This window comes from Apodemus sylvaticus, chromosome 8, assembly GCF_947179515.1.
Source record: "Apodemus sylvaticus chromosome 8, mApoSyl1.1, whole genome shotgun sequence".
NCBI classification, from domain to species: Eukaryota; Metazoa; Chordata; class Mammalia; order Rodentia; family Muridae; genus Apodemus; species Apodemus sylvaticus.
The window spans coordinates 70,153,120-70,173,342 of NC_067479.1; the positions used below are offsets into that span (position 1 = coordinate 70,153,120).

The 20,223-nt window shown below is 44.1% G+C and overlaps 1 protein-coding gene across 1 annotated transcript in view; it reads left to right on the forward strand.

Moving 5' to 3' along the window:
* Positions 1-20,223, forward strand: part of Cryl1 (crystallin lambda 1) — a 119,814-nt gene that overhangs the window by 26,335 nt on the left and 73,256 nt on the right. Inside the window, exon 3 of the mRNA XM_052191348.1 lies at positions 9,967-10,093. Within this exon, the coding sequence (XP_052047308.1) occupies positions 9,967-10,093 (127 nt within the window). The remainder of the gene's footprint in view (positions 1-9,966; positions 10,094-20,223) is intronic.

Sequence of the window (20,223 nt, forward strand, 5' to 3'; positions counted from 1 at the left end):
ATCAATTTGCATTCTTTTGTATGCTGACCTCCAATTGAACCAGCACCATTTGTTGAAAAGGCGTTGTCTTTTTTCCCCCACTGGATGGTTATAGCTCCTTTGTCAAAGATCAAGTGACCATAATTCTGTGGGTTCATTTCCGGGTCTTCAATTCTATTCCATTGATCTACTTGCCTGTCACTGTACTAATACCATGCAGTTTTTAACACAATTGCTCTGTAGTGTTGCTTGAGGTTGGGGATACTGATTCCCCCAGAAGTTCTTTTACTGTTGAGGATAGTTCTAGCTATTCTGGGTTTTTTGTTATTCCAGATGAATTTGAGAATTGCTCTTTCTAAGTCTGTAAAGAATTGAGTTGGGATTTTGATGGGGATTGCATCGAATCTGTAGATTGCTTTTGGCAAGATGGCCATTTTTACTCTATTAATCCTGCCAACCCAAGAGCATGGAAGATTTTTCCATCTTCTGAAGTTTTTTTTTTTTTTTAATTTTTTTCTTCAAAGACTTGAAGTTCCTGACATACAGATCTTTCACTTGTTTGGTTAGAGTCACACCAAGATACTTTATATTGTTTGTGGCTATTGTGAATGGTGTCATTTCCATAATTTCTTTCTCAGCCTGTTTATCCTTTGAGTATAGGAAGGCTAGTGATTTGCTTGAGTTAATTTTATATTGGGCCACTTTGCTGAAATTGTTTATCAGCTGTAGGAGTTCTTTAGTGGAGTTTTTTGGGTCGCTTAAGTATACTATCATATCATCTGCAAATAGTGATAGTTTGACTTCTTCCTTTCCAGTTTGTATCCCTTTGACCTCTTTTTGTTGTCTAATTGCTCTGGCTAGAACTTCAAGTACTATATTGAATAAATATGGAGAGAGAGGGCAGCCTTGTCTAGTCCCTGATTTTAGTGGGATTGCTTCAAGTTTCTCTCCATTTAGTTTGATGTTGGCTACTGGTTTGCTGTATATTGCTTTTATTATGTTTAGGTATGGGCCTTGAATTCCTGATCTTTCCAAGACATTTAACATGAAAGGATGCTGAATTTTATCAAATGATTTTTCAGCATCTAGTGAAATGACCATGTGGTTTTTTTCTTTGAGTTTGTTTATGTAGTGGATTACATTGATGGATTTCCATATATTGAACCATCCCTACATCCCTGGGATGAAGCCTACTTGATCATGGTGAATGATAGTTTTGATGTGTTCTTGGATTCAGTTGGCAAGAATTTTATTGAGTATTTTTGCATTGATATTCATAAGGGAAATTGGTCTAAGGTTCTCTTTTTTGGTTGGATCTTTGTGTGGTTTTGGTATCAGTGAAATTGTGGCTTCATTGAACGAGTTGGGTAATGTTCCTTCTGTTTCTATTTTGTGGAATAGTTTGAAGAGTATTGGCATTAGGTCTCCTTTGAATATCTGATAGAATTCTGCACTAAAGTCATCTGGTCCTGTGCTTTTTTTGGTTGGAAGACTGTCAATGACCACTTCTATTTCTTTAGGGGTTATGGGACCATTTAGATGGTCTATGTGATCCTGATAAATTTTGGTAGTTGGTATCTGTCTAGGAAATTATCCATTTCATTCAGATTTTCCACTTGTGCTGGGTATAGGCTTTTGTATTAGGATATGATAATGTAGTGGATTTCCTCAGTTTCTGTTGTTATTTCACCCTTTTCATTTCTGATTTTGTTAATTTGGATACTGTCTCTGGACCCTCTGGTTAGTCTGGCTAAAGGTTTATCTGTTGATTTTTCTCAAAGAACCAGCTCCTGCTTTTGTTGATTCTTTGTATAGTTCTTTTTGTTTCAACTTGGTTGCTTTCAGCTCTGAGTTTCATGATTTTCTGCCTTCTACTCCTCTTGGGTGTATTAGCTTCTTTTTGTTCTAAAGCTTTCAGGTGTGTTGTTAAACTGCTATTGTATGCTCTCTCCAGCTTTTTTTGTAGGTACTCAGAGCTATAAGTTTTCCTCTTAGCACTGCTTTCATTGTGTCCCATAAATTTGGGTATGTTGTGCCTTCATTTTCATTAGATTCTAAAAAGTCTTTGATTTTTTTCCTCATTTCTTCCTTGAGTGTGGTATCATTGAGTAGAGAATTGTTCAGCCTCCATGTGTATGTGGACTTTTTGTTGTTTTTGTTGTTATTGAAGACCACCCTTACTCCATAGTGATCTGATAGGAGGCATGGAATTAGTTCGATCTTCTTATATCTATTGAGGTCTGTTTTGTGACCAATTATATGGTCAGTTTTGGAGAAGGTACCATGAGGTGCTGAGAAGAAGGTATATTCTTTTGATTTAGGATGAAATGTTCTATAGATATCTATTAAGTCCATTTGGTCCAAAACTTCTGTTAGTTTCACTGTGACTCTGTTTACTTTGTGTTTCCTTGATCTGTCCATTGAAGAGATTGGGATGTTTAAGTCCCCCACAATTATTGTGTGGGGTGTGATGTTGTGTGGGGTGTGATGTGTGCTTTAAGCTTTAGTAAGGTTTTCTTCACGAATGCAGGTGCCCTTGTATTTGGGGCATAGATTTTCAAAATTGAGAGTTCTTCCTGGTAGATTTTTCCTTTGATGAACATAAAGTGGCCTTCTGTATCTTTTTTGATGATTTTTGGTTGAAAGTCTATTTTATCTGATATTAGAATGGCTACTCCAGCTTGTTTCCTGGGATCATTTGCTTGGAGAACTGTTTTCCAGCCTTTTACTCTTAGGTAGTGTTTGTCTTTGACACTGAGATGCGTTTCCTGTATTCAGCAAAATGTTGGGTCTTGTTTACAAATCCAGTCTGTTTATGTCTTTTTATTGGGGGAATTAAGTCCATTGATGTTAAGAGATACTAAGGAATAGTGATTGTTGCTTCCTGCTGTTTTTGATGTAATTTTTATGTTTGTGTGGTTATCTTCTTTTGGGTTTGTTGAAAGAAGATTACTTTCTTGCTTTTTCTTATGTGTAGTTTCCCTCCCTTTATTCGTGTTTTCCATTCATTATCCTTTGAAGGGCTGGATTTGTGGAAAGATACTGTGTAAATTTGTTTTTGCCATGAAAAACCTTGGTTTCTCCATTTATGGTAATTGAGAGATTTGCTGGATATAGCAGCTTGGGTTGGCATTTGTGTTCCCTTAGGGTCTGCATGACGTCTGCCCAGGCTCTTCTGGCTTTCATAGTCTCTGGTGAGAAATCCGGTGTAATTCTGATAGGTCTGCCTTTATATGCTACTTGACCCTTTTCCCTTACTGCTTTTAATATTCTTTCTTTGTTTAGTACATTTGGTGTTTTAATTATTATGTGATGGGATGAATTTCTTTTCTGGCCAAATCTATTTGGAGTTCTGTAGGCTTCTTGTATGTTCATGGGCATCTCTTTCTTTAGGTTAGAAACTTCTATAATTTTGTTGAAGACATTTACTGGCCCTTTAAGTTGGAAATCTTCACTCTCTTTTATGCCTATAATCCTTAGGTTTGGTCTTATTGTTTTGTCCTGGATTTCCTGGATATTTTGGGTCAGGAGCTTTTTGCATTTTTAATTTTCTTTGACTATTGTTTCAATGCTTTCTATCTTCTGCATATGAGATTCTCTCTTCTATCTCTTGTATTCTGTTGTTGATGCTTGGATCTATGACTCCTGACTTCTTTCCTAGGTTTTCTATGTCCCGAGTTGTCTTCCTTTGTGATTTCGTTATTGTTTCTACCTCCTTCTTTAGATTCTGGAGGCTTTGTTTAATTCCTTCACCTGATTTGTTGTGTTTTCCCTTAGTTCTTCAAGGGCTTCTCCCTGTTTACTTATGTTCTCCTGTATTTCTTTAAGGGAGTTATTTATGTCCTTCTTGAAGCCCTCCATGATGCCCTCCATCAGCATCATGACCTGTGTGATTTTAAATCCAAATCTTGCTTTCCTGGTGTGTTGGGGTATCCAGGACTTGCTGTTGTGGGAGAATTGGGTTTGGATGGTGCCATATTGCCTTGATTTCCGTTAGCAATGTTCCCATGTTTGCCTTTTGCCATCTGGTTATCTCTGCTGTTACAAGAGCCTGCTGTCACTGGCTGGAGCTTGCCCCTCCTGTGTGCCTGTAGGCCTATCTCAGCAACCTTGGATGAACTGCTTTCTCCTGGCACAAATTGCTGTGTTGCTGCAGAGTTCCTGGGTGCAGGTAGAGTCCTGGTGCGATATGTCCCCAGTGATACTCTACTCTGGTGAAACCTGCCTACCAATCTGTTGCACAGTCATAGAAACAAAGATGGCCCACTCTCTTGTAGCTGTATTTGGGCATGTACCTCTGTGGCCCCAATCAGCTCTGGATGCAGGCTGTGCTGGCTGTCTCCTCCTCGCTGGCTGCTGGGTGTATATCGAGAATGATCTTGAACTTCTGACCCTCCTGGCTTCCCTTCCTATGTGCTGGAGTCACAGGTATGTCTACTACATCCTGTTCAAGTTTTGCTGGCCTCTGCCTCCCAAATGGTAGGATTAAAGGCATCCACAGCAGTTTTTATAAAGGAAAGCATGTAATTGTTGCTGGCTTACAGTTTGAAAGGCTTAGTCCATTATCATCATGGTGGCATGCAGGTACTGAGAAGGAGCGGAAAGTCCTACATCTTGATTAAGACAGAAAAAGGAGACTGTGTGCCACATTAAGCATAGGAGAGTTTAAGCCTGCTCCCATAGTGATACACTTCCTAATTGTTCCACTTCCTATGACCAAGTATTCAAACACATGAGTCTGTGGGGGCCATTCCTATCTAAACCACCACCACCACACACAAACACATACAGACATTCGGGGGTCTTTGCCATCACCGCAGCCAGCGGAGTAACAATCTGCAGGAGGCAGGACGGCAGTTCAGTTCAACATGCCTAAGTATTCAGATGTGTTTTTTCAGACTTTGAGAGTCTGACCCTGAGTACACAATGCAGTTCATGGCAGTGTGATAAATATATATCACATATGTGCCAAATTCAGTGCAGTATCTGGGAACACTGGACTTTAAAGTGATACTTTACAGGTCTCTTTCTGGGAATATCACAAAGTGAGCGCAGCACAAAGCCCTAAGACAGTGATGAACTTTCCTCCCGCATCACCCTGTATTCCTTCTCTCTCTTCAGGTCACGGGCCATTGTTCTCAGTGGTGTTGAGATGAGCCCGAGGCCTTGCAAGCGCTGTGTGCCCTGCCCCACTTGCCCATTTTGGGATTGGATTTCTAGTATTGTTAGATGTTTGAGTTCCTTATGTATTCTAATCGAGCCTTCTGAGTCCACCCTTCCTTTCTGAAAGTTGTCTCTTTCTTCTGTTGACTCTTTCCTACAAAGGGGTTTTTAGTTTGACGGAGTCCTTTTTGCCTGTTTTACTTATTTATTCTTTTTAATTTTCTTTAAAGATTTATTTATTATATGTAAGTAAGTTCAGGCACACCAGAAGAGGGCATCCGATCTCATTACAGTTGTTTGTGAGCCACCATGTGGTTGCTGGGATTTGAACTCAGGACCTCTGGAAGAGCAGTCAATGCTCTTAACTGCTGAGCTATTTGACCAGCCCCTATTTTTTACTTTTTACTTTTTACTTTTTTTTTCTGCTTTGGGCTCATAAAAATCATTGTGCTGAATTCTTGAAGTTCTCCCCCTCTCTCTTTTTCTCTCTCTGTCTCTCTCAAATCCATGTAGTTTTAGAGTTTCAGATCTTAATAGAGTATCCAAGGCTCGCCTTGAACACCCCAACCATCTGAAGATGACTCTGTACTTCTCTGACTTTGATTCATTTATCCCAGAATGGAGAGTTTCCTCTTGGGGATGCTTTCCCCGGCAGCACAGACCGACAAAGTTGTCCTGTTTCTCACGTTTGTCCTGTTGCTTTTGCCAAGTCTCTGCTGTAGCTGTGCACTCACCGCGGGGATCTCTGACCCCTGTGTTGCTCTGCCACGCTGCCTTGGTCTTCACGATGCATGGTATGTCTAAACGTGGGCGTTCCGATGCCTCCAGGGTTGTGTTCTGACTGTGTCTCTTTAGGGTTTGTTGTATATATTATGCATTTTAGTGCTTTGTGAAGAGCGGGGACAGAAGGCAGCTTGAATTCACTGTGTCAACTAGTGAATTATCATTATGCTGGGCAGTGTGGAGGGAGGGGGGTCTAAAACCAGGACAGTTCTGCCAAGAAAACGTACAGGGCTGAGAGAATGACACCTAATAACCTGCCACCCCTGTCTTCACCAGTGATGGAGGAATGTCTTAGAATTTTTTGTCTCAGTGGCTAATTAAGCTTAATAAAGATGGGCTCAGGGGGTAGTAAAATGCTTAGCAGGTGAAAAAACTTGCCATACAAGTCCGTCAATCTGAGTTCAATCCCTGGAACCGGGACCGAGGAGGAAGGAGGGAGCCATTTCCAGAATGCTGACCTCTGACCTCCACATACATGCTGTATCATGCACCTGCCAGTAGTAATAAATAAAATAAATGTAAAACGAAAGACTAGTTAATGGTTAACAGTATATCATAAACCCCTCAGAGGGAAAAGAGATTTTTATTAACCACTGTGCATATGTATGTGTGTGTGTGTGTGTGTGTGTGTGTGTGTGCATGTTTTAAACTATTAGATTTACAAACCAGTATTTTTTTAGTAGAACCAGCTTGACAACCCCCCCCCCCAAATCTGTCATAAGATTTTGAGACCTTTAAAATAGAGAGGAAAATTAAGGCCAAAATTTGATGAATCACGAGTTTAAGGCCAGTCTAAGCTACATAGAGAGACCCTTCATTAAAAATGTCCAATTGTGGTGATGATCTACTGGTGCCCTTTTCAGCCTGTTCCAGGAGAGACTGAAGTGTCTGGCCCATGTTGGTCTTGGGCTTGTTTTCCACCAAGTATTAGCTCCTTGTTGTTATAATAAAATATTTGAAAGAACAATGTTAGCAGGAAGGGTTTATTTGCATTACAGTTTAAGAAAAGTTACAGCACACATGATCAAAAGGGAGGTAAGAGGAGTCTGAAGTCCTTGGCCACACTGGGTCCCAGTCAGGAAGAGAGAGATTAATCCGGTTGGCCATCCTGCTTTCTCCTTCTTCAGTCTGGGTCTCCAGCCCCTTGGGATGGTGCTGCTCAAATTCGGGTCTTCCCTCCTTTTCTGGAAACGCCTTCACAGACCTGCCCAGAGCTGTGCCAGCTGGGGGGTTCTAAATCTTTTCAAGTTAACAATGTAGATTCGTCATTACATGGAAATTCCTTTTTTGTTAAACATAGCATGAAAGTGTATTTATATTTTGGCACATCTTGGTTTTTTTTTTTCCTCCCTAGCAACAGAAAGGTACTCCCTTTATACCTAAACCAAAATTAAAACGGACGCCAAACTAAACCTGGCCATGGCCGCTGATGCTGTGTAACCTAACGGCCTAGCGTTCAGAACTGTGGCCGCGATGCTCTGCTCAAGAGCACCAGTCCACAAGGCTCACTGTGGCTAATTACAGACAAAGCAAGGTCACAGGGTGTCCTGAGGATAATGAGGGCCTCGCAGATGCCAAGTGCCCCCTGTTGGTGGGAAAGAGTGCCTGCGGCTCCTTTGTCCACACAGCTTTAGCGCAGGTCTTGCCGTCACAAGACGTGAGTGTGTGAGTGTGACGTGTGGAGTATGAGTGATGTGCTGCTCTCTGACAGCATCTGACGTGAGCCCACTTCCAGAGGCTCCCCCCCCCACAACCCAGTGATAATGTGAACCCTGTGTGAGCTCTGTCTGCCCCCCTCTTCTGGAGACACCCCTGGCTCTCACAGTATATCCTCCACGCCTTCACAGGCCTGGCTGGATCCCCAGAAGTGCGCTCCTGCTGGCTGTGGGCTGAAGAACTTTGTGACTCAAAGATAGAAACCGTGGCAGAAAGAAGTGCCACACATGACCTTCCTTACATGTTGGTAGTGGTTACCAGAAGCTGCTGAGGAGGATGAGGAAGGACAGGGGTGGCTTGAGCAATGGCGACCAAGGTGCAGCGCAGCACACATATCTCATGTGCTAGGCAAACTATATTTTCCAAACACCTAGACGAGACTGTGAATGTTTACAAAGTATGACATGGACATGTGCCGTGCTTTGACCATTAGACAACGTCTATCCGTATTAGAGTGTCATACGGTTCTCTATAAACATGTACCAGTTTGATGTATTGGCTTATCAAAAGGTAAAAACTTTGATGTGAAATGAATTAAAAGGTGTTTGACTTGCTGTTAAAAAACCTGCAGTGTCTTTTTGGGGGGCACAGATGTTGCCTGGCAGCCTTGCAGGGTTAATGTCTGTGTTTTGCCTGCTTAGTGTTTCATGTGTTGTTAGCTGTGTTGGCTACGTAATTGGATAGATGAGGGCGTGGCTACCCCTTCAAGCAGCACAAGCCCAGTGTGACTGTCAGGTACGAGGCGTGCAGCTGGCGCTCTCCCCCAATCCTCTTTCCTCCTTTAGCAGTGTGTTACTATGTGGCCCAGTCTGGTTTCATACACCCATGATCCTCCTGCCTCAGCTTTCTAAGTGGTGCGATTATAGGTTCACTATACCCGGCTAAGTCAACACTTTCAGCTGACTCTTCCGTGCCAGGGACCGAACCAGGTTTGAGAATGAGCAAGTGGTTAAGTCCATACCCCGCCACTGAGTTACTGTCACCCTTTGTTTTCTTTAACTTAATTAAAAAATTCAAGACTTGACAAAATATATGTCACAAAATCAGTTGCCTCACCATTTCAAGCGCAGTTAAGACACGAGGCACGGGCTATGCTGTGCAGTCTCCAGCACCATCCTCTGTATCCTCCAGAGCAGAAACCCTGCACTCTAGGAACCCCACACACTCAGCCTGGAGCCAGCACGCCGCTTGCTCTTCCCAGTTGACTGCCCTTGGCACCATGTCCAAGTGGGATCTGTCACACGATTTGCCTTCTTGCAAATGGCTTGTTTCACCTGGCATGGTGTCTTTAAGGTCAACTACATGGTGTGTGCCAGGGTCCCTTCCCCTTTAAAGGTTGAATGGTATTCCTTTTGGCTAGATCACTTTACTTATCTGTCCACCTCCTTAAGGATGAATAATACTTTATTGTATGTATACGCTCCATCTTATTTTTCTGTGAGTCAACCAACAGACTCTTGCTTCTACAGTGCTGCTATGAGCATGGTTATGTAGATCATCCTTAAGGTTGTATTTTGGGGCCTGAGAAGGTAGTTAAGGTTTGTTGTTGTTGTTTGTTTTTATTGAGAAAGAGTTTCTCTGTGCAGTAGCTCTGACTGTCCTGGAACTCCTATAGACCAGGCTAGCCTTGAACTCACAGAGCTCCTCCTGCCTTTGCCTCCCAAGTGCAGGGATTAAGGTGTGTGCCACCACCTCCTAGTGATAGTTAGGTTTACGTAAAATTTTTGTTATGTAAAGCGTTAAGGATCAGAGTTCAGTTCTCACATGACAATCCTGGCCTGGTGGTGCACACTTGGAATCCCTATGGGTCGACACAGGGCAGGCTTGCGGCATCCATGAGCCTCAGGCCGCAGTTAAATGACCCTGTCTCAGAAACAGTAAAGGGTTCCTGAGGAGTGGACTCCAAGGCCGACTGTTGGACTCCACACACAGTGTGCTGTACATGAATGCCTCTCCATGCACCCACATGCGCACACATATGTACTCCCACGCACACCAAAAAGGCTGTCCTCAGTTATTTTGGTTGTTACTTAGATACTGCTGGATCATATTGTGTGCTTCTGTTTTTAAGGTTTTGAGGAATCTTCATGCTGACTCCCTTGTACTGTCTGCATTCCTAGCAGAGAACAAGGGCTTGAGTTTCTCCCCAATTTCACCAGCATATCTCCCTCTCCTTCTCCCTCTCCCTCTCCCTCTTTCCTCCCTCTGCCGCCTCCCTCTTCCAAAAGGTGTGAGGCTGCATCTCCTAGTGACTTTGCATTGGATCTGTCCAGCTCTCTTTAAATTTGTTTTCAGTTGCCATGGTGACTGTTCTCTCCTTTGCAGGAAGGAGATGAAATCCCTGGAGCAGTCTGGTTCGCTCAAAGGCTCCTTGAGCGCAGAGCAGCAGCTGTCGCTCATCAGTGGCTGCGGTAACCTGGCTGAAGCAGTAGAGGGCGCCATGCACATTCAGGTGAGTCAAAGCCAAGGCCTCAGGTTTGAAGAGCCGGGCGAGCGGAGCGTCTTCTAGCTTCTCTGGAAGCGAGTGGCAAGTTGCAACCGTGGAAGATGTAGGCATTGTTTACCTTCAAGGTCAGAATTTTGCTCTGTGTGATAGGAAACAGGGTCATCGAAACATCTCTTGTCCAACTCCTCATCAACTACTATGACAATGTGTCTTAAAGTTGTTAAAATATCAAGGAAAATAGGGCTTTTGGACTGATAACAGTGACTCATTTTGTTGTGTTTCTTGGAGTTTGCTCTGTAGACCAGGCTGGACTTGAACTCACAGAGTTCTGTCTCAGGAGTGTTGTGATTTAAGGTGAGTACCACCAGGTCTGGCTTTATCACTTTCTTAAATGTACATATTCTTGCTCTAATATGTAGAAAGTCGAAGGAAGTCACCTCAAACAAAGCATTTCATAGCATTTAGGGTTTTGGACAACTTCACTGAAGGAGGGAAACAGGAATTCTCATAGACATGGTTTCCTCTGTTTTCCTGGAGAACAGCAATGGCTGCTCGAGGCAAAAGCCTGGCATCTAGGGGCTGGGAGGAAGCTTTCTCCAAGCTCACGTGCCTTCCCTGCTAGCTGACCCCGCTCACTGTCACTTTCTGCTATAAGCTTGGAGTGAGTTTACCTAAAACTCAAAGGCTATTCCCAACACTCCTCAGTGTTCGTGTTTTAAGGGGGCACTCTGAGGACGTGGAGAAGCCAGAGAGGCCAGTTGTGTTTCCTGTGTCAACCCTGTTCCAAGAGGCTGGCTCCTTGTCTCTGTGGCTCCACGTTACCAGATGTAGACGGCATAGTCACATAATCCTTTCATTGTGTTGATATGTGTTTCTTTATTGTTAGTTATTGCCACTAAGTCTCTGTAAGTCCCTCATATGATACACTGAGCTTTATCACATGCATGTGTGTTTAGGTAAGACAGCATGAGTAGTATTGGGGACCATCTGTGTGGTTCGGGTATCCCCAGAGCGGTTTGGGACTCAGTGGATGGAGGAATCTCTCTGTCTTCCTTTCCATCTCCCTCCTCACCTCTGCCCCCACATCTTACTTTTTGAGACAAAATCTGGCTGTGTAGCTCAGGCTGACCTGAAACTTACCGTGTAGTTCAGGATGACCCGAAACTTACCGTGTAGCTCAGGATGACCTGAAACTTACCCTGTAGCTCAGGATGACCCAAAACTTACCGTGTAACTCAGGATGGCTTTGGGCTTGCAGCAGTCTGTTTGCCTCAGTGTCCCGAATGCTGGGATCATAGGCACTCGCACCACACTCAGCTCTCCATCCCCCCCTCTCTCTCTTGGTTTGGTATAGGAGATGTGAAAGGCAGGGCCCTGTGAGGAGGCAGAGGGTGGCTGGGTGAGCCCGCAGGTGTCCCCCTTAGCAGTAACCTACCCCTCAGGCTTGCTTTGGAGAGCACAGAAGCCACCTGGGCCTTGGTCTTCTTCCTGTGGGCTTAACATTGAAGCATGTGTGCACTTCATACACCAGTATGTTGCCAAGAGGAGGTAGAACGATCTAGATAGTGGCAAAGACAGGAAGGAGCCACCTCCTGCAAAGCCCGTGGCTCAGAACAGACTCAAGGCGAACAGACCTGGGGCAGTCTTGCTGTGCAGTGGGGGACGCTTTGGCATTAACTTTGGAGCTCCACTTTCTCGTTTGCATGAGGACAGTCGCCTCTCTCCAGAGTGCATGAGGATTTCTGTTTTGGCATTTCTGCAAGGTAACTCTCCTGGAAGGCAAGGCTCTGCGTATCCAATGATAGGATTAAAAATCACCTCATCTGGGGGTTGATTTGATGTAGTGACTGTCTGCATCCCCAGGGGACTGGTCTAGGCCCTCTGTGAGTACAAAGTCCAAGCCTGCTCAGGGGCCTCATAAAAAACAGTGTTGTCTTTGCAGAAAGCCTGTCTTCATTTTCAAATGGATTTTAAATAATCTCTCCATGACCTATCACACCCAACACAACAAATGTGCTGTGTGATTATATGCTGTCCAGTTTAGGGGGTGATGTCAGAAAAGTCTGCAGATAGCTAGTGTAGGCACATTTTCCTTTCCTTTGCATTTTCACTCTGAAGCTGGTTGAATCCCTGGAACCCGCTCACACAGGGGCATAGCCACATCTAGTCACGTGGCAAAGCTGCCATGTTATAATGACATACATGTCTGATTTAGTTATAGACTGTGATCTGAAATGTGGATATGTTGACATACCACTGTAATGTTTCCACCTTCTCATTTCACAGAGCGTTTCGGCCCTGGAGCCCCTGGCATCTCTCATTCCAGCACATTGCCACACCTTGGGTGTGCCCAGCCAGGTGCCCAGAGCACAGCATCTTTGCCTCTTCAGAGATGCTCATAAGTATGTCTTTCTAATTCATCCATGAAATTTTACCCCCAGCTAGGCATGGCGGTGCATAGTACTCTGCACCTGAGAGGAGGAGGCAGGAGGATTTCAAAGTCATTCCTGAGTAGTTCTTGAGCTCTAAGCTAGCAGTGAGACCATCCCAACCCTCCCCAACGCCTCACAGAAATAGAAGGAAGGAAATGCAATCCCATCTGAAGTTACTAATTCTCAATCTTTGAACTTACTTTTCTCTAATGGGACACTATGGTTTGCAGTGAGATAGCCCATCGAGTCGTTCCCTTTAGAAAGCTTATTTACGTATACCCCAGGCCCAGTGGGCAGCCAGCCTGCCCCAGGGAGCGTGAGTATACCTGAGTTCAAGAACTTTCTTGCTATGGTTTTCAGGCTGGCCTTGGACTTCCAGGCTCCAGTGGTGGTCCTCGGCCTCAGCCTCCCAAGCGCAGGAACAGAGGCAGGCACGACCATGCCTTGGGACTTCTTGACTTGTCTCTCCATTTTTGAAACTTGTCTAGTAGATAATTACCACAGCCACCTAAACTGGCATATTGTGGGAGTGCAGGGACGGCGTGGCAGTTAGGAGTGTGTGTTGGTCTTTCAGAGGACCCAGATTCAGTTCTCAGCATCGACACGGTGGCTCCCAACCATCAGTAATTCCCGTTGCAGGAAACCAGACACCCTCTATAGACCCATAGACATACATGCAAGCAAAACACTCATACGCATAAAATAAAAGAAAATTAAAATGGGAATCTTTGGTAGTATGAAGACACTGTAGGGGCTTGGATTTGAAGTCATTTCTTTAAAGGGACATGTGCTACCATTTAAGGTTTCATAAATGATAGTTATTTTACAAGTTATATACTGTATAATTTGTGCACGTTTTTAACAACAAATGAGCGGCATGGGGCCAGAGGCGGCGTTTTCTGTGCATCTGAGGCCATGGCTGAGGTCTGGCTCTGTTTTCCAAGTAACGAATGTGTTTACGTTGAGCTCTGTCTGTTATGCGGAACAACCAGAGCTGGGAGGGGTGGAGGGAGAACGGAGGGGGTGATTCAGACCCTGATAGGTTTAATTCCTGTAAGGGATGAGGACGTTGGGAAACTACCTCCAGGAATCCAGAAACTGGGAGAGAGAATGCACAGGACTGGGGAGATGTGAGGCAGAGGACTTGCCAAGTAGAGGAAGGAGGTCAGGATGGGGACTGTATTCAGAAAGAGAGGAGTGGGGAGATGAGTGTGTTTGTCCTAGAAGGTTCCTATGACTGTGACAGGCGCAGCATGGAGGAGAAATCAGAAGGCAGGGGGCGATTCTGGGTGTCTTAAATGCCAGCTCGAGGTTACTCAGATAAAATGAGTTAATTTTTTTTTTAGACAGGGTTTCTCTGTGTAGCCCTGACTGTCCTGGAACTCACTCTGTAGACCAGGCTGGCCTTGAACTCAGAAATCCGCCTGCCTCTGCCTCCCAAGTGCTGGGATTAAAGGCATGTGCCACCACCGCCTGGCTGAGTTAACATTTCTAATATGCCAATAATAACACTGGGGCACTTGGTATTTTCCTTTGGACAGAGAGCTTGGGTTATAATTTATATCTTGAATAGAATCTTCCATAAAGGATGCTCAGGAGAGTGAGACTAACCCGAAGGGAAGGCGGGAGAGAAAGCATGGAGATCTCATGTGCTGCTTGATTGGGTTTCTTGGGTATGTTTGTATAAGTTTTGTCATGTCTTTTCCTCTCCTTCCTTTCTCTCCCTTCCTCCTTCCCTCCTATGTCTCTGTCTCTCTGTCTCTGTCTCTCTCCAGGGTCTCATCCTGTTCAGTCCAGGGTATCCTGACTATGTAGCTCAGGAACCCAAGGATATCCTCCTGCCTCAGCCTTCTAAGAGCCAGGATTGTAGTCACAAGCCACTACACCTGGCTTGTAGTTTCTTTATACAATACTTTTTAAACTTCTTACTTCCTCATTGTGTTGGGTGTCATGCCCCAGGGTGCTGCATGTGGTGTGCCGGCTGTCCACTGCTGAGCCGCAGTCCACAGGGTCCCCATTGCTGAGCTGCGTCTCAGGTGCTTGTCTAAGCCTTCTTGCTATGTAGCAAAGGCTGTCCCTGAACCTGTGATCCTCCTGCCACCATGCCAGGCAAATGATAAACCTAATAATCCAACATCTATAATTAGTACCTATCAATGTTTCAACTTTGGTTTATCAGGCAAACAAAGGAAAGAAACCATCCCACCCACACCATAGAAAAAACATGTAAAGCTATGCAACATGTGCTAAAGACTATGCTAATGTTTTTAATATCCACGAATGTTAAATAGACAACGTGGAGACAGCTAGGTGTGGTGAGTCATTCCTGTAATTGCACCACTTAAGAGGCAGAAGCAAAGGGATCTATGCAGACTAGATGCCAGCAAGATCTCAACGCACAAACAAACATTTATGTATTTATGTATTATGTGTCTATACATACATATAACATACACACATATAAATTTAATTTCTTAAATATAGATAGAAGTGCAGTGTTTGGACTTCATTTTCTCTCTGTGAATGTCAAGAAAGCTGAAGTTTCAAAAGCTCACTCACCTAGAGAACGTTTCTGTCATTGAGATGCATCTACAAACTTCTAGGACATTCAGGTCTTATTTTGTCTTTGTTTTTGCTTCTGTTTGGAGACAGGCTCTAACATGGCCCTAGCTGCTTGTTACTAACCTTGTCCTACTAGTACTGCCTCAGGAGCTGTTCCCATTCCCAGTTCCCACGACTCCCTCTTCCTTATAGAAAATAAGTTGCTTGCAGGCTCTCTTCTTTTCTCAAAATTGGTTTTCTAGGGAAGTGTTCCAAAGCAGGGGGCAGGGCTTGAGGATAAGCAGATCTATCCAGGGAGCTTGTCTGCCATAGCTCCTCAACCCAAACCAATCCCCATCGTAGCATTTGCTTAGTTCCTGTTGCCAAAGCCCCATGGAAGTGAGCTTAGTGCCCACCCCACCCCACACGTGATCTTTTACACAAATCCCAGAGGGCAGAGGTGCTGTTGAGAAGGTTTCCTAGCACTCTGAAATGTGGGAGCCTCCAAGAAGGAAACCTGAATTTCTAGAATGTAGTGCAATTTTGAAATCAAATCCTGCCTGGCGAGAAAGCCTACTGTACTGGAAATCAAGCTGCATCTCAAAGCCTGTCTGAGTAAGGTCATCCGTTAGCGTACTGGGGCTGCTTAGCTGCTGGAGCACTCTCCCTGGAGATCGAGGTGTCCCTGTGGGAGCCACAAGGGTAGCTTCTGAACGCGGAAAGTTGAAATGGAGCTTGTTTCCAAAGGCAAGGCCGAGGCTGAAATCTAGGATCCCTAATTGCACAGTCCCTGTAGATGAAGGGCTATGGCGTCTGGACCGCCCCTTTCTTTACAGCCTGGAAAGTGCTGGTCTCATTTGGAAAGGACTTCCAGACCCAGGCAGTCACCAGTTACAGGAAGCCACACTCTTAAGTGGCAGCATTATTGACATGTCTGTGTTCAGTTAAAGAATAGCAGCTTATTAGACCTCTGGTCTTAGTCAGTGAGGCCCACAATGGTCCTTTAGTGAGGATGAAGTTGGTTCAGGGAGCACAGGCCGCTAAGAGGTATGCACTGAAGTGGAGTTCCAGAGTTCCACGGCTGCTCTGTGGTAGGTCTTCTTTCAACGGGCCTCATTAAGGCATGAGACACCTTGAGTTCCTCTGTGGCATGCCTTTTTGCAACAGCCTCACTAGGCATGTGACACCTGTTTTCTGTGTTAAAATATTTTTTAATATAGGTTTTTGCTGTTTTTCATTGCTGCCTGGGGAGTGAATCCAGAGTCTTGTGCCTGACTAGGCAAGCGTTCTTACCATTAAATGTAGCTCTCTTAAACTTTTATGAAATAAAATTGGGTTTACTGAGGTTGTATTTATTTATTTGTCTGTTTGCTTTGTGACAGGGTCTCTTGTAGCCCAAGCTGGCATAAAAGTATCTAGGTAGCTAGGGTCGGTTTTGAACTCCCAAGTACTGGGATGACAGATGTGCACTACTGCACATAGACAAGGCATCCCAGAGTGTGCTTGTCTCAGTGTTCAGTTTTGTGTGGCCATGACAGAGCTGGCCTGTGAGTCACACAGGCCCAAGGGTTGGAACTCATGTTTAATTAGGGGAACTTGAGTCTGGGGAGGGGATAGTGCACTTCTGTCAAACATGTGTGCCCCAGGTCTATGGATCCACCCAGTCATGAACAGAAACTATTTAGAAGGAAACAGTCTGGGGACTGGCGAGGTGGTTTAGCAGGTGAAGGTGTGTACAGCTTGCCCTGGAGCCTGATGGCCTGTGTTTGATCCCTGGGACCCACACAGTGGGAGGAAAGCACTGGCTCCCAAGAGTTACCATCTGATCTCCATGTTCCATGGCACACACTCACATAGTCAATAAATAAGTGTAATAAAAGCATATAGTGAGCTGGAGAGGTGGCTCAGGGGTTAAGAGGGCGCACTGTGTGTGCTTCCAGAGGACCTGAGGTTGGTTCCCAGCACCTATATCCAGCAGCTTGTGACTGCCTATCATTCCAGTTCCTCAGGTACCAATATCCTTTTCCGGTCTCCATGGGACTGGCACACATGTGATATGCATGTAGACAAACACACATGCACATAATAAAAAATATATATATAAATACATTAAATCTTCTCCACCCACTTGCCCCAATGAAACCCCAGACAATACAGTTGAGTGTGGTGGCACACACCTATAATCTTAGTACTTGTGAAGCTTAGGCAGGGGAATTGCTGTTAGTTCTAGGTCAGCCTGGGTTGGATCCCTGGAAGCAATAGGGCCAGCTTGCCTGGTCTGTGGTGAAGTTCCGAGCCAGTGAGAGATCCGGTGTCAGACAAAAGGCGGAAGGCACGTGGCGGTGCCCCACACTTGTCCTCTGATCTTCATCGGAGAGCTGTGTATATGTATACCAGCGCTGTCGTGTGTGCACTACCCTACCCGACTCCCATATTAAAAAAAAAGGAAAGAAAACCCCTCCAAAATCTTGGCTGGCCTTTGGGTGACTATAGATTAGTATGGAGAACTGGCTTGTGACAAAATGGCCCCTTGGGAGCCATGTATATCGCATGCCCCTTTAGTTAGCTAGTCTTTAAAAATTTCTCTTGCATTTTGTAGATTTTAATGTCAAATTTGCGTGCATTCTGTCAGATATATTTGTAAGTTCTTAGTGATTTTAATTCTATTTTAATAGCGCCATCAAAAATAACCCCTTCCCGTTGCTCTGTTCATTAGCCCTTTACCCTGGGGTCTTGCTACACTCCTTCATTGTCTTTCAAAGTTTTTGTTTTTTGTTTTAGGATTTTCTGTTAAGACAGGCAGGTGTCTGAGTAATTTTCTGATTGCTACGCTTTTTATTGATGTTTCTGGTGCTGACTAAGGTGTCTCATGTGGTATTGATCAGGAGTATAAGATCTGATACCCACACCACTGTGTCATGGTTTTTATTGCGAGGGGTGGGCATTCTGTTTTTCATGACTAACTGTGGTGTTAGAGTTCCCCTTTAAGTTTGTTTTTGGTGTGTTTTATCAGGTTGAGGAAATTCCCTTTATTTCCAGTTTGTTGAGTGTTGATAATGACTGATTGTTGAACTCTGAATTTTGTCAAACGCTGTTCTTTGTTCACTAAGAGGACTATGTGGTTGTCTTTTAAATCTGTTATTACTGTGTCTCCCACCCCTTTCTGGAGAATGAACCCAGGGCCTTGTGCATATGGTGAATTTTATTGGATTGTTTTAGAATTTTGAATCAACTTTGCATACCTAGAATACTTGGTCATGATGTATTTCCCTTTTTATGTTTTCTGGGTTTATTTGGTTAACTAATTAATTATGCCATTTGTGTGTGTGTGTGTGTGTGTGTGTGTGTGTGTGTATGTGTGTGCGTGTTTGTACATATATACATGTGCAGTTTTCTCCTTCTGCCATGTGGGGTCCAGGATTAAACTCAAGTAATCAGGCTTGGCAGGAAGTGCCTTTAGCAGCTGAGTTGTCTCATGGGCCTCAATTGGTTGATATTTATTAAATATTCTTACATATATCTTTATGCAAAATATTAGTTTGAAATTTAATTTCTTCATCTGTCTTTTGTCTTAGTATAAAACCGGGTTCGTAAACTAAACCAGGGACTGTTCCGCTGTCCTCTAACAGACTTATAGGGAAATGACTTCTTTTTAAATGTCATGTGCATGCATTTCACTGGTAAAACTTTCTAGTGATTTGGTTGTTTGCAAACTCTTAAACAATGGATTCAGTTTTCTTAGGAGACACAGGATGGGTCACCCACTATTTGAATAACCTTGGAAGTTGTTGTCTCTTGGGGAATTTGTCTATTCATCCAAATGTCTGAATGCATTAATATTAGCAACATTCTTATCACCACCTTAGGGCCTCGAGTAGCTCCTTGTGTCTCCTCTCTATTGCAGATATCCACACTGAGTGGAATCCTTTTTCTTTCCTTAAGCAGATTTTCAGTGTTATGAATGTTTTCAAAGAACTAGCTTTTGGTTTTATTTATTTTCTCTCTAGTGATTTTTTTCTTAGAGTGTACCAATTTCTGCTGTCAACTCTATTTCCTGCCTTTTGCTTGTTTTGAATTGATTCATCTTCCTTTTTCTAAGTGCTTAAATTACAAATGTAGAAAATTGGTAAACTGGGTTGAGTACTACATTCTCGAGTCCCTCCTCCTGCCCCCTCCTCCTCTTCCTCCTCCACCTGCTTCTTCCTCTCTCGCTGTCTCTCTCCCTGTCTCTCTTTTTCTTTTCTTTCCTTCCTTCTTTCCTTCCTTCTTTTCTTCCTTTCTCTCTCATTCTCTCCCTCCCTCCCTCCCTTCTTCCCTCTCTCCCTCCCTCCCTCCCTCCCTCCCTCCCTCCCTCCCTCCCTCCCTCCCTTCTTTCTTTCTTTCTTTCTTTCTTTCTTTCTTTCTTTCTTTCTTTCTTTCTTTCTTTCTTTCTTTCTTTCTTTCTTTCTTTCTTTCTTTCTGCAGCTTCTGCCCATTTTCAGCTTTATTGGGTCCTCATTTCTGTAGTCTGGTGATGTTCCTGGCTGTGTTATTTATTGCCTCGTGCCCCATTTGCTGGAAGGTGTGCAGTTTTAAAGCAATGGCAAACAGATTTTATAGTGGAGATACTTTGCAAAGTGGCTCTGGCTCTGTTCTCTCCTGACACTGATATTCTCCAGGGCTCAGCCAAGCCTGGGCGCCATTCTCCAGTCAGACTTCTCACATCTGCCAAGTGAGACTAGACTCATAGATCTTCTGACTGACGGCCTGCACAATAGAGTAGCGCACGGCAAACACTCGGTCTCAGAGTCATGAGGCCATTCCTTCCTCATTCTCTAGGTCACACAGGCCAGACCTGTTCACCACGAGCAGGGACTATGCAAAGGTATGATTTCCGATTTCACCAGGGTCCGTCTTAAGAATACCCACTGTGTGTTAAAGGCCGTTTTCTCTGCTGTTCTCACACAACGTTTTACCACAGCATCCACCTTTCTTCTGAAATCCTTCGTCATTTTGTTGCCAGAACATTTAAGATATTGATCTTTACTTAAATTCCCTGTTTAATGGTCTCTAGATTTTCACTGGATCTAATTCCATTGACCGTTTTTCTTTGTGTGTGTGTGTGTGTGTGTTTTCCTGTAATTTCCCACTGAATTCTTCCAGTTAGATTGATGGTTTGAGGAG